Source organism: Chionomys nivalis, chromosome 2, assembly GCF_950005125.1.
Source record: "Chionomys nivalis chromosome 2, mChiNiv1.1, whole genome shotgun sequence".
Lineage (NCBI taxonomy): Eukaryota > Metazoa > Chordata > Mammalia > Rodentia > Cricetidae > Chionomys > Chionomys nivalis.
In genome coordinates, this window is record NC_080087.1 from 48649143 (window position 1) to 48661261 (window position 12119).

The 12119-nt window shown below is 42.5% G+C and overlaps 1 protein-coding gene across 2 annotated transcripts in view; it reads left to right on the top strand.

Annotated features, from left to right (window-relative positions):
* The first annotated feature begins 5521 nt into the window (after positions 1–5521).
* Gopc (golgi associated PDZ and coiled-coil motif containing) overlaps positions 5522–12119 on the top strand; it is a 43376-nt gene continuing 36778 nt past the window's right edge. For both annotated transcript variants that reach the window (XM_057762268.1, XM_057762269.1), the window contains exon 1: positions 5522–6031. In XM_057762268.1, coding sequence (XP_057618251.1) covers positions 5744–6031 — 288 coding nt within the window. In that variant the 5' untranslated portion in view covers positions 5522–5743. The remainder of the gene's footprint in view (positions 6032–12119) is intronic.

Sequence of the window (12119 nt, forward strand, 5' to 3'; positions counted from 1 at the left end):
GAACAAAAATAAGAACACATGGATTTCTTATGTTAAAAAAGATACTTTAAGGATTTTTTTAGAATGCCTACATGATTCTTTTAAAATTGTTTATTCTGGAGCATGTTTAACAAATGAGTTAAAGTGAAACAGAAAAAAAATGCACACTCTACATTTCATTTTTTTCCCTCCTATGAAATGAAGATAGCTGGGAATGGCACTGTTAGAGTTCCAGCACTCAAGAGACTGAGGTAGGAGAACAGTGAGTTCAAAACCAGCTTGCAAAAGCAAGCCTCAGAACAAATTCTGCCAAAGCATTCTTGTATTTTCAAATCAAAGTTCAAAGAAAAGAAAATGTTGAAGGGTATTTAGAACGTGCTTCTTGCAGAGGCAGTGCTTACTAAGTAACCTTTAGAAACATAAATGAGGGAGGTTAATGAGGGGGCGTTTGTGTTTGATCTGTAAAGACTCGACAAGCTGAGAAGTAAACAGTAACTTGACAGGGAATAAAGAGAAAGAATCAATGACCGGTAAATGCTGATAGCTATTGACAGATAGCAGCCTTAGATAATGAGCTGAGGGAGAGGGTAGGGGAAGAGTGTGAAGTAGGTCTCAGTAGAGAAGAACTTAAAGCTAGTCTTAGCAGAACAAAGGAAAACAGACAAGGTAACAGGACTGAAAAGCTTCTGTCGGGCTTTGTCTATACACAAAATATAGCATCTGGGAAGCTTTAACTGTGGAATAGGAAAAATAATTCTTGAAGCCCAAGTTATGCTGAACTTAATATTTAAGACAGAATATTGTTAAATAAAATTTTTTCTTTAGCCGGGCAGTGGTGGCGCACGCCTTTAATCCCAGCACTCGGGAGGCAGAGGCAGGCGGATCTCTGTGAGTTCGAGACCAGCCTGGTCTACAAGAGCTAGTTCCAGGATAGGCTCCAAAACCACAGAGAAACCCTGTCTCGAAAAACCAAAAAAAAAAAAAGAAAAAAAGAAATATCTCTAATCCAATAGCCAATATAAAAGTCTAGTTAGCTATGCACTGTTACAAGTATCAAAAGTATGTTTGAAAAATAACTGCTTTTAGAATTTCCTAGGTAAATAGTAGACTATCTATTTTGTTGTTGTTTTTCGAGACAGGGTTTCTCTGTGTAACAGTCCTAGATATCCTCAAACGAGCTCTTGTAGACCAGGCTGGCCTTGAACTCACAGAGATTTGCCTGCCTCTGCCTCCCGAGTGCTGGAATTAAAGAGGTATGCCACCACCACGCAGCCAATAGTAAACTATCTTAACTATCAAAGTTATCCATAGTTATAGCATTCCTCCTGTAGTCCAGATTCTAGGTTAGAATTCGAGAGTTTTCTTTTTAAGTGTATGTGTGCGTGTGCAAATACACATGCCCATTCATGTATATAAAGAGGCTAGAGGGTGACCTCAAGTGTCTTCTTTTGTCATTCTCCAATTTAGTTTTTGCAGCAAGGTCTCTCACTGAAACTGGATCTCATTGACTCAGCTAGATGGGCTGAGCAGAAAGACCCAGTCCCTCCTGTCTCTGCCTCCTTCCTGGCACTGAGACCAGAGATGCACACCACATTTGACTTTTCCAAAGAGGGTGTTAAAGGTCTCGACTCAGGCCTTCATTCTTGGGCAGTAAACACTTTATGCATTGAGCCATCTCCAAGGACAGCACCTGGCATTTCAGTATAAGCATGTTGCAAATTTGGGCTTGCAGTCTAAGGTGTTTCCTATGAGTATCACAAAGAGCTATTGACTGCAGATATTTGTAGGAACTTAAATAGGAATGGAGTCCATAAACTCACATGAGGAGAAAGAAGGGAGGCAAGAGTGGCTGAGCTAATCTAAATTACTCCACCAAATCCTCACATTCTTAGAGCATGACAGCAATCCCTTTCCCCGATTATATAAAGAAACAGAGTAAGGATGAGGATGAACACGCCACCCAGAAATGCTAGTTGATTTCTTTTGCCTGACTTTCTTTTTTTTTTTTTTTTTTTTTGGTTTTTCGAGACAGGGTTTCTCTGTGGCTTTGGAGACTGTCCTGGAACTAGCTCTGTAGACCAGGCTGGTCTCGAACTCACAGAGATCCGCCTGCCTCTGCCTCCCGAGTGCTGGGATTAAAGGCGTGCGCCACCACCGCCCGGCTTGCCTGACTTTCTTAAAATTATAAATTGTAGGGGGCTGGAGAGATGGCTCAGAGGTTAAGAGCACTGCCTGCTCCTCCAAAGGTCCTGAGTTCAATTCCCAGCAACCACATGGTGGCTCACAACCATCTGTAATGGGCTCTGTTTCCCTCTTCTGGCCTGAAGGCATACACACAGGCAGAATATTGTATACATAATAAATAAATAAATATTAAAAAAACAAATTATAAATTGTAGCAATGTTATGTAATAAATATAGTAACTATGAAATAAGTACAATATTGTGAGGTTTTTCCATGTTATGCAAATAAAATGGAAACAAACTTCCCTTGCATTTCTTCATACAACTGTTTATAACTATCAAGAGTACTTGATCTCTTTTCCTACTCCTGGCAGGGTTACAGGAAATTAACAGAAACAAGAGATGCTTATAAAGCCTGGAACAGAGAAGCGTTTATTACTGATAGTCTCCCTATCCTGTGACAGGCAGGTTTTCCATAGACTCCCAGTGTCCTCAGAGTTGGAGGTGCTCTAGAAGAATCTCCAGCACTCACTAACTTCACAGCTACCGACTAGCTTACCAGAGGACACACCAGCATCATCCCTCTCTCTAGTTTCCTCAGTCTTCACTCTGTTTGTCTTTAGTGGTGAAACTCGACATGAACAAAATAAGATTGTCAGGCTGAGTATCATGGCTCATGTCTGAATCCCAGCAATCGTGAGGCAGAGAGAGGAAGACTGCCAGGAGTTTTAGGCCAGCCTGGTCTACACGACAAGATCTAGGCCAGCTAAAGATACATAACACAACCTTGTGTCAAGACAACAATGACCAAATAAAATCGGATTGGTTTTATTATATTGTTTTATTCTAAATAACAGGAGCATGAGTTATGAGTTATTGGAAGTATCTTCTCAATCCAACTAAAAATAGAAATATCACAGTCTTTTCTAAGCCATGTGAAAATAAATGTCCCAAGTTCTGAAATGCCAAGTACCAATCCCAGCAAAAGCGACAAATGCAGATAGAGCACACCGACAATAGGTGGCAGCACTTGACCACTGAGCGTCTTCTCCACTTTGCTGTTCTATTGTGACTTGCAGAATTGCAGACTCCCCAGTCAAGACATCCTATGAGGAAATCTCAGGAGCATTTAAAAGCATCGCTGACTACGAATATGTGCGTACACAGGATGTGGCAACTGCTGCACAGCACGATCATGAGAAGGGACAATGTGACATAAAATAAGCCTGAGTCACCCAAGGTTACTTGTTGGGGTTTAAAGGCTGTGACAGAAATGAAGCTGGGTTCTACACCTCTGAAAATTAGGACATTTGTCATCATAAGAACATTGATCCATAAACAAAATGCAGTTTAGCGTCTCTCACATAATAAATTCAATATTTTTAAAGAAATATAATTTATATTTTCACACTAGCAACATGAGATGGAGTTTCTATTCTGTATCCTATTGTTAACAGGAAAGACTAGTAAGAAAGACACCTACATTGAAATCTGCTTTGTGATAGTACTAAAATGCTTAACCTGTCTACAATTCATTTATAAAAGAGTAATTATACCTACCACAGGACTTTTTGAGAATCAAAGAGATAACTCTGAATCGCAGCACATTCTTAATCATTGAAAGCTATTGTTATTGTCGTTTTAAGTATTTTATCATTCTCATATAGTAAATTTTCACTTATTTCAAGTTCCGGGGGGGGGGGTGGTGCGGGAACAGTATCACTAGAGAAAAAGGCCTGGAGCTTCCTCAATGTTCTTGCAAATAATGCATGTGAAAATATAACACACCTGCAGGAGGAAGGGGTAGGCAGGGAAGCTGGAAAGAGAGTTCAGAAGAAGAAGTTGCAGAAGAAGAATTTGGTTCCCAGCACTCACATGGTAGCTAAGAGCATCTGTAACTTCAGTTCCTGGGGATGTGGTACTCTGTTCTGGCTTTGGTGGGCACCATGCACGCATGTTGTACATGGAAGTACCATACAAGCAGGCAAGACACCCATATACATAAAAATCAAGTAAAATACAAGCGACATTAAAAGAAGGTGTTTTATATTATAGTGTATAAGGCCTTATGAGATGGTCTCTGTTTACGCTCAAGGAAGGATTGCATAGGTTTTACGTAGCTAAGTTTGCTGAAGCCAAAATACTTTATTGGTTGATGCTAACCAGTCTTGCATTGGTACTCACTGTGCAAACTAAATCTGTTGTTTTTTAAGTTCTTTGATCAGAGCCACAGAGTGCCATGCAGGTTTTGATTGATAATTGATTAGAAGGATCTGTCCCAAGAACAGCTTACAAAAGATTCTGGACTCAGTCTCCAAATACTCCCGTAGGCGAGGCGGGAGACACAGTTCCTACCAGCTTACTCGAATTAGTCTGGCTTCCTTCCTTCCGGACTGTCTACGCTTTGATTTAGACAGAGGTGGAGGTGGGGAAGTGGAAGAGATGGGAGGCGGGATGCAGAGAAGCCCTTGCTAAATGCTCCCAAATGCACCTTACATTAGAAGGAAAAGTTGTGCGAGCCTCACTAGCTTACGAGCTCAGCTTGAGGGAGGGTCGTTTCATGGGATTTTATGTCCTCGGTGCCTCAACGGGGACATGTATTCAATGTCTATGAATATATGAAAATGACACAGAAAGGGGCACTATCCTAGTTTATAAGATAATCCCAAGGGGCTGCTTTAGAAATACATGATCCATGATGTAGTAAGAGGAGTGCCGAGTGCCCACTGTTAACACTTTCACTTTACCTTCATACTAAGTGAAGTAAATTCTGGAAACTAGGTTACCAAGTTAGGCAACACCGCTGAGGTGGGGCAGCTAGCATGTAGGCCCTGAACGCAGACTTGCCAACCACACAAGAAGAGGCCATTGATTCCGCAAAACCAGGTCAGCAGCTTCCACGGACAGCTTCGGGCAGTTTCTACCTGGAAAGCACAGTCTGGTTTACCAAGAACAGCAAGTGTACACACCCACCCCGCCCTAAGTAAGAACAGGAAAGTCGAAGGGAAAACGTGGCTATTGCGCATGCTCACACGGCCCTCCGCGAGATCCCCCTAGACGCCCCAGCAGCAACTTTCCCAGATGACTGCGGACTGGTTCCCGCCCACTGTGAAGCCAAACTGGCGGATGCCAGTTCCCTCGGCGACTAGGATCCCTTCCTTTCCTCCGGTCCGTCCCTCTCACAAGTAGACGTCTCATCTCCCGGCTTCTCAGGGTTTTGCCAGTCGTCAATATGGCCGCCAGACAGGTTTGCGGAGGCGGAGGTTTCTCATTGGCTAAGGTCTCGTAGCGGCCCCGCCCACTTCCTCCCTCTGGGCTGCGCTGGCTCTGGGCTCCGCCACGCATGCGCGGCGGGGGCGGGCCGGGATGCGGGCGGGTCTTCCGTGTGGCGTCGTCGCTGCTTCAGCCGCGCTGTCTCTGCGGCTCTGGAGCTGCACTGCCGGCGTTGGCGGCGCGAGAGAAGGGAGGGCACCGGCGGAGCTTGTGTGCGCTCGCGAGGGGCGCCGTGGTGCCAGCAGTTCCCCTCAAGCGGGGCGGGTGGCCAGGGTGAGCAGCAGTCGGCGAGGCCCTGGACGGCGCCATGTCGGCGGGCGGCCCATGCCCGGCGGGAGCCGGCAGCGGCCCAGGGGGTGCCTCCTGCCCTGTGGGGGTCTCCCCTGGCGGGGTGTCCATGTTCCGGTGGCTGGAGGTGCTGGAGAAGGAGTTTGACAAGGCCTTCGTGGATGTGGATCTGCTTCTGGGGGAGATCGATCCGGACCAGGCAGACATCACTTACGAGGGGCGGCAGAAGATGACCAGCCTTAGCTCCTGCTTTGCGCAGCTTTGCCACAAAGCCCAGACTGTGTCCCAGATCAACCACAAGCTAGAGGTGAGCCTCGGGGGCTGGCAGCAATGGCATCCAACCCCAGGCTGTCCGAGGGCGTTAGATCCCATTTAACGCCCCAGGACAACGACCCTATAAAACTGGCTTACTGGGGCATCTCTCAGCTTCGAATGTGATCGAGAGTGCGTTTTATACGTGTGTGAAGCAAAGGAGTGAGGAGCGGGTGGGGGAGGAGAAGGATGGAGACCGACGGTGGGTCTTCAGGTTCAGTCATCCACCTCCCAGCATCTCACTGAGGGAGAAAAGGGAGCTAATCACACTATCTGCCCTATGAGTGTTACGTTAACACACATAACCAAGATCCTGTGTCGGGATTTTGGAGCCTGTCCTGGAACTAGCTCTTGTAGACCAGGCTGGTCTCGAACTCACAGAAATCCGCCTGCCTCTGCCTCCCAAGTGCTGGGATTAAAGGCGTGCGCCACCACCGCCCGGCTGATAATGATAATCTTGATAGATATATTTTCAGGAAGATGCAGCTCTGATTCTTTTCATCTCATAGCCCAGATCAGCGTCCATGGCTGTACACAGAGACATGGTTGAACTCTAAGGGAAAGTTCTTAGGGAAATGGAATGGAATATATGTTACTACCGTCCTTCTCGGCCTACTGCACACTTCGTCCTTAAATAACAGACAGATTTGTCTTGAGAGCTCCCTGTCAGTATTCAGATAACTTCTAACATCGAGGTGTATGTGTTTGTGCTTTGCAATATTTCCCACATTTTCGAGTATGTAAAGACAGTCTTTTGCTTTGGTCTCCAATCAAAGGGTGGGGGAACTCCCAAAACAAAAGTTCCAAACCTACCATTTGGTGTGGAAAATTAAATGAAGGCACTATTGCAAGATTTAGAAATAATGGTGTATTAATATTATGTGGAAGACACTTTAGAAGTAGACAATTTAAATAGATAATGGGTCTTTCATTTTAAGGAGGGAAAAAATGAGAGTCCGATGTGTGAAGTTCTTTGTGCCTTAGCTTTCCAAAGATCTCCTTATTATCACTGACTGTAATGATGATAGTGCCCATTGTGTCTAGATTAATGTGTATGCCAGATTTGTTTCCTGTCCTTGCTTAGTGGTCATCAGTCTTCCATATTCACCATGAAAAACATGGTGCCACTAATATTAGATTCGCATCTCTTTCCATATTTAGGACTTTATTGTTCCTTTTTGAAAAGGTTGGGTTGGAAAGTATTTACATAAAAGTATTAAGCATAACTTAGCAGCGGTGGTGCACGTCTTTAATCCCAGCATTTGGGAGGCAGAGGCGGGAGGATCTCTGTTGAGTTCGAGGTCAACCTGGTAATCTGGTCTACAAAGTGAGTTTCAGGACAGCAAGGACTGTTACACAGAGAAAGCCTGCACCGAAAAACAGCAGCAAAATTCCCAAACAAGCCGGGTGGTGGTGGCGCATGCCTTTAATCCCAGCACTCGGGAGGCAGAGGCAGGCGGATCTCTGTGAGTTTGAGACCAGCCTGGTCTACAAGAGCTAGTTCCAGGACAAGCTCCAAAAACCACAGAGAAACCCTGTCTCGAAAAACCAAAAAAAAAAAAAAAAAATCCCAAACAAACAGAAGTATTGAGTATAGAGGAGTGAAAATGTCTTCTGATTTTTATTTTCAGTGAATGATAATTTGTAGAAGCTGAGTAGTAAAATTGTATTTGGTAGTTTTTAAAATAGTATTTTAGTTTTAAAGATCAAAAATGGGAGCTTTTATCACATGAGAACTTACATGAGTATTTACATTTTTAACCATATGTTGGAGATAACTTTTTTTTTTGGGGGGGGGGGTTTCGAGACAGGGTTTCTCTGTAGCTTTGGGGCCTGTCCTGGAACTAGCTCTTGTAGACCAGGCTGGCCTCGAACTCACAGAGATCCGCCTGCCTCTGCCTTCCGAGTGCTGGGATTAAAGGCGTGCACCACCACCGCCCGGCCTAGATAACTGGTTTTTTTTTTTTTTTTTTTTTTTTTGATTTTCGAGACAGGGTTTCTCCGTAGCTTTTGGTTCCTGTCCTGGAACTAGCTCTTGTAGTAGCTTTTGGTTCCTGTCCTGGAACTAGCTCTTGTAGACCAGGCTGGACTCGAACTCCCAGAGATCCGCCTGCCTCTGCCTCCCGAGTGCTGGGATTAAAGGCGTGCGCCACCACCGCCCGGCTAGATAACTGGTTTTTAAGGAGTAAAACAATTTCTAACTTGTTTTTTAAAAATGACTCGAGGATGCCAAACAATTTTACTTTCTGATGTTAGCTATAAAATCTGATTTTGAAAATAATGGAATTTTTCTATGAATAGTAGGTGCTCAACGTTTAAAAAATTCTTAAATACTTTAAAGGAATATTTCTCTAGCTATTAGATCATGCATGTAAAATAACATGCACGTTCTCGTTTTTGTTTTTGTTTTTTTCAGAAATTGTACTTACATATTCTAAGTTTATGTCCCATCTTAGAAAGTAACATTTCTTAAAATAAGAAATGCTCAGACTGGTGTGGTAGCGAATGCCTTTAATCCCAGTCAGTACTCTGGAGGCAGAGGCAGGAAGGTCTCCATGAATTTGAGGCCAGCCTGATGTACAAAGCAAGTTCCAGGACAGCCTCTACTACACAGAGAATCTCTAGCTTGGAAAAGAGAAGGGGGAAGAAATGCTAGCGTAGCACAATGTGAGTGTTCTCAGGGTGTACGCAACTCTTGATTTAGAGATTAAAAACTGGTGAGGGAGATAATTTGATTTTTGTTGTTTATATGTATTTGCAACATATAAACATGTTTCATCTGTGTTTTTCTTGCACAGAAAACATCTTATGTAGTTTAGAAATAGTTGTGTACTGCTGTGAAAAGCTGTCGCTAGCCACACCTTTCAGAGCATCACACATAGAATTTCAGGGGATGCTGTATAAACTGTTGACAATCTACTGTCAGTATGGAAAACTTAGAAGAGATTTTGATGCTTTCTTACTCTGTTTTAATTATGTCCTTGTAAGCAAATGTGCTTGTTCTTTGAACTATTCTATATGGATGTTGAAGCAATATTTGAAGCTGCTTACTGCCCATGTAACAAATGTATACCAAGTTTAGTGGTTTTAGAGATTAATATTAACCCATCTTATAATAAATTGTTTTTATTTTCTCAGGACACGTGTAACTCCAGTGTGGGTAATTTATATCTGAAATCCCAGTACTTAGATGGTGGAGGCAGTGGGATCAGAAGTTTAAGGCTAGCCTGGATTACATGAAACCATCTCAAAACAAGCAAACAGCTCACGTAAATTGGTCTTCTGTATCCTTCCAAAGTGCCACTTTTACCCATTCCTTGTGTTTTTAGGAAATACTTACACTTAAGATTAATCTAGTGATTAGGAAAACAATTTTACTGAAAAAAAATCATGGGTTTCCTTTTAAATTAACTATAAATACCATCCATATAGCTTTTTGTTGTAAATTATATTTGACAAGTATTGTATATAGAGGGTTGGCTATTGAAAAAAATCAGACTGTTTTGAGGTGGTACCATTTCAAATTAAATCTCTCAAACTGCCTACCTGCCTGAGAATTCCTGCTGTGGTGGATCACTTGGTTAAAGCCCAGCTAGAGTCACCAACATAATATCAGTAGCGATGGCAATAGAGGAGCAAAGGCTATGAACCAATGCCTTAAAATAATTCACCTCTGTTTTGGGGTGTGTGTTCTGCTTGTTCTTTCAAAAAATAACAGCAAAACAATACACCTAGGCTGGTCATGGTGGCCCTTGTCTATAATCCCAGCGCTGTGAAGGTGGAAGGAGGAGGACCAAAGAAACCCTCAGCTACACACCCAGGGCTTCATTTCAAAATCAAAAAATATACCTCCTTCAAAATCAAAATATATACCTTCTACAACATGTCTTTCTTCCACAGAGCTGAACTAGTTAGTGTCTCTTTAAAGTGGTTTATTTTCAGATCATTAGTAGAGAAATGTTAAGCCTCGGTCAGAAGTTGGGTTGACATTAAGCTGGTGATATACTTGTCTTTGTGCAGCTTTAAGTTTGTTCTCTTTTGTTTGTTTAGTGTGTGTATGTAAAAAGGACAGAGCTCAACATCAGGTATCTTCCTCATGTTTTGAGAAGGGTCTCTCACTGAACCTGGAGTTTGCCAATTTGGCTAAAATGGACTGGCCAGCAGCCCCTGGGATGCCCTGTCTCTACTTCCTAGTCCTGGGGTTGCAGGCGTCCTTCCATGCCTGACTTTTTACCTGGGTCCAGGGGATCTGAACTCCAATCCACATTCATGCGTTTTATCTTTATCAACTGAACCATCTCCCCAGCTCCTTTATTTTTATTTCTGAAATAGGATCTCTTGAAATCATGGCTGCCTCAACCTCATAATTATATCCAAGGATGACCTTGAATCTCTGATCCCCTACCTTCGTCTCCCTGAAAAAATTACTGTTAACCTAAGACATAATGGATTACTAAAAATTAAGCTAAGAGATACAGAAATATTGTCCCACATTATGTAAAGTAGAGACGCTAGGAAGTGGAAAGTACCGTGATGGGTAAGAGCTCGTGGTGCATTCGCAAATATGGAAAAGAGTCGAAAGCATAAAAGAAATGAGGTGCCAGACCAGTTTGTATTGGTAGGTTGGGACTAAGCTTGCCTTGCTTCATAATTTGTGCCATAGACTCGGGCTTTATTACAAGGAGCAAGCATTTTAACCTGGATGAGTGTCTCGGGTATGAGATTAGAATAGGCTATCCTGGTGTGATATGCGGAAAGTTTGGGAAAATAAGAGTGAATGCAAAAACCACCCAGGAGTTTCAAATTATCCTTGTGACATTATGATAGCATAAAATAAGGAAATTTTTATTATTTTAGGTAGAGGAAAGTATTCAGAACAAGAGAAACTTTAAAGGTAAAAATCAACAGACTCTAGAGATGGATTAAAGTGAGGGAAAAATGAAGGGATTCAGGATGACTCTCTATTGTGCCACTGTTGTGCAGCTCTCTCCCTAAACAGACAGATGGGCGATATTATTAGCAATACTGATATATTGTTAACCTTACTAGTTACTATCGATTAGGCCCTGTCCTAAGGTTTTTGGTTTTGGATTCTTTTCATATGCATATTCATTTAATTTTCAGAGATACATTTATTTTTATGGGTTTTTTTTGTTATAGAAGTGACACAGGAGGCCCACACCTACAAAGCTGAAGAAATCATTCTGTATAAACAAATTTATGTTTGGAAGTGATTAGTAAAATAGAGAGAAAAACATCCAGAAGTGGGTGTGAATAATAGCTTAGAAAAGAAAAAGGAGGCTTCAAGGAAGGTTTTAATTCATTGCGTTTTTAAATGAAAAAACAAATGAGCATGTTTATAAGCTAGCAAGAATCACCCCTTTAAGGAAGAGACTGAGCATGATGGGAAATAGAAGAAGAATATTGTTAAGGTGCTGGGTCCAAATGAGATACCAAGAACTAGTACAGTATGTAGCTTTACATTATTTATATAGCAAGGAGTGAAAGTGACTGGAATGGATGAAGTGAGGGGCTTGCCGGAGTTTTTGTGTAGTTTCTTTATCTATAAACAGGAGCTCAGGTCAGTGACTGAAAGTAAGAGCTAGGACTTGAGAGTGGAGGAGGTTGTAGATACAGGTAAGTGGAAAGGCCCAGTGCCCAGGGAGATGAACTGCCAGGCAGTACTGTGGACCTAGTCGGGGTTGCTTATCATAAGCATCACGAGAGCCTGTGTGCCCTGTGGTTGACTTTATCCAACGGCATTCATCCATTTGTGTATGGACACGGTAATGAGAGTAATACTTAGATTCATCCGGTGTCACAGCAAAGGAGTCTGTTAGATGGACAAGGAAGTTATTAAAATGAAATGGTAATGATGAAGAAATGGAGACAATGTAAAGAAACACAAGAGTTGACATAATGCAGACACACTGGGTAAGACAGAGAAAGAAACGATCGTATCTCCTTTCTTGTAGGAAATGTATTTGTTAGTATATGTAGTCACTTAAATGTCCTTCTAATCCTAGTTTATATTTACCAGAGTGATGTTCAGAGAAATAGTGTCTTCCAAATTGAGTAGAATC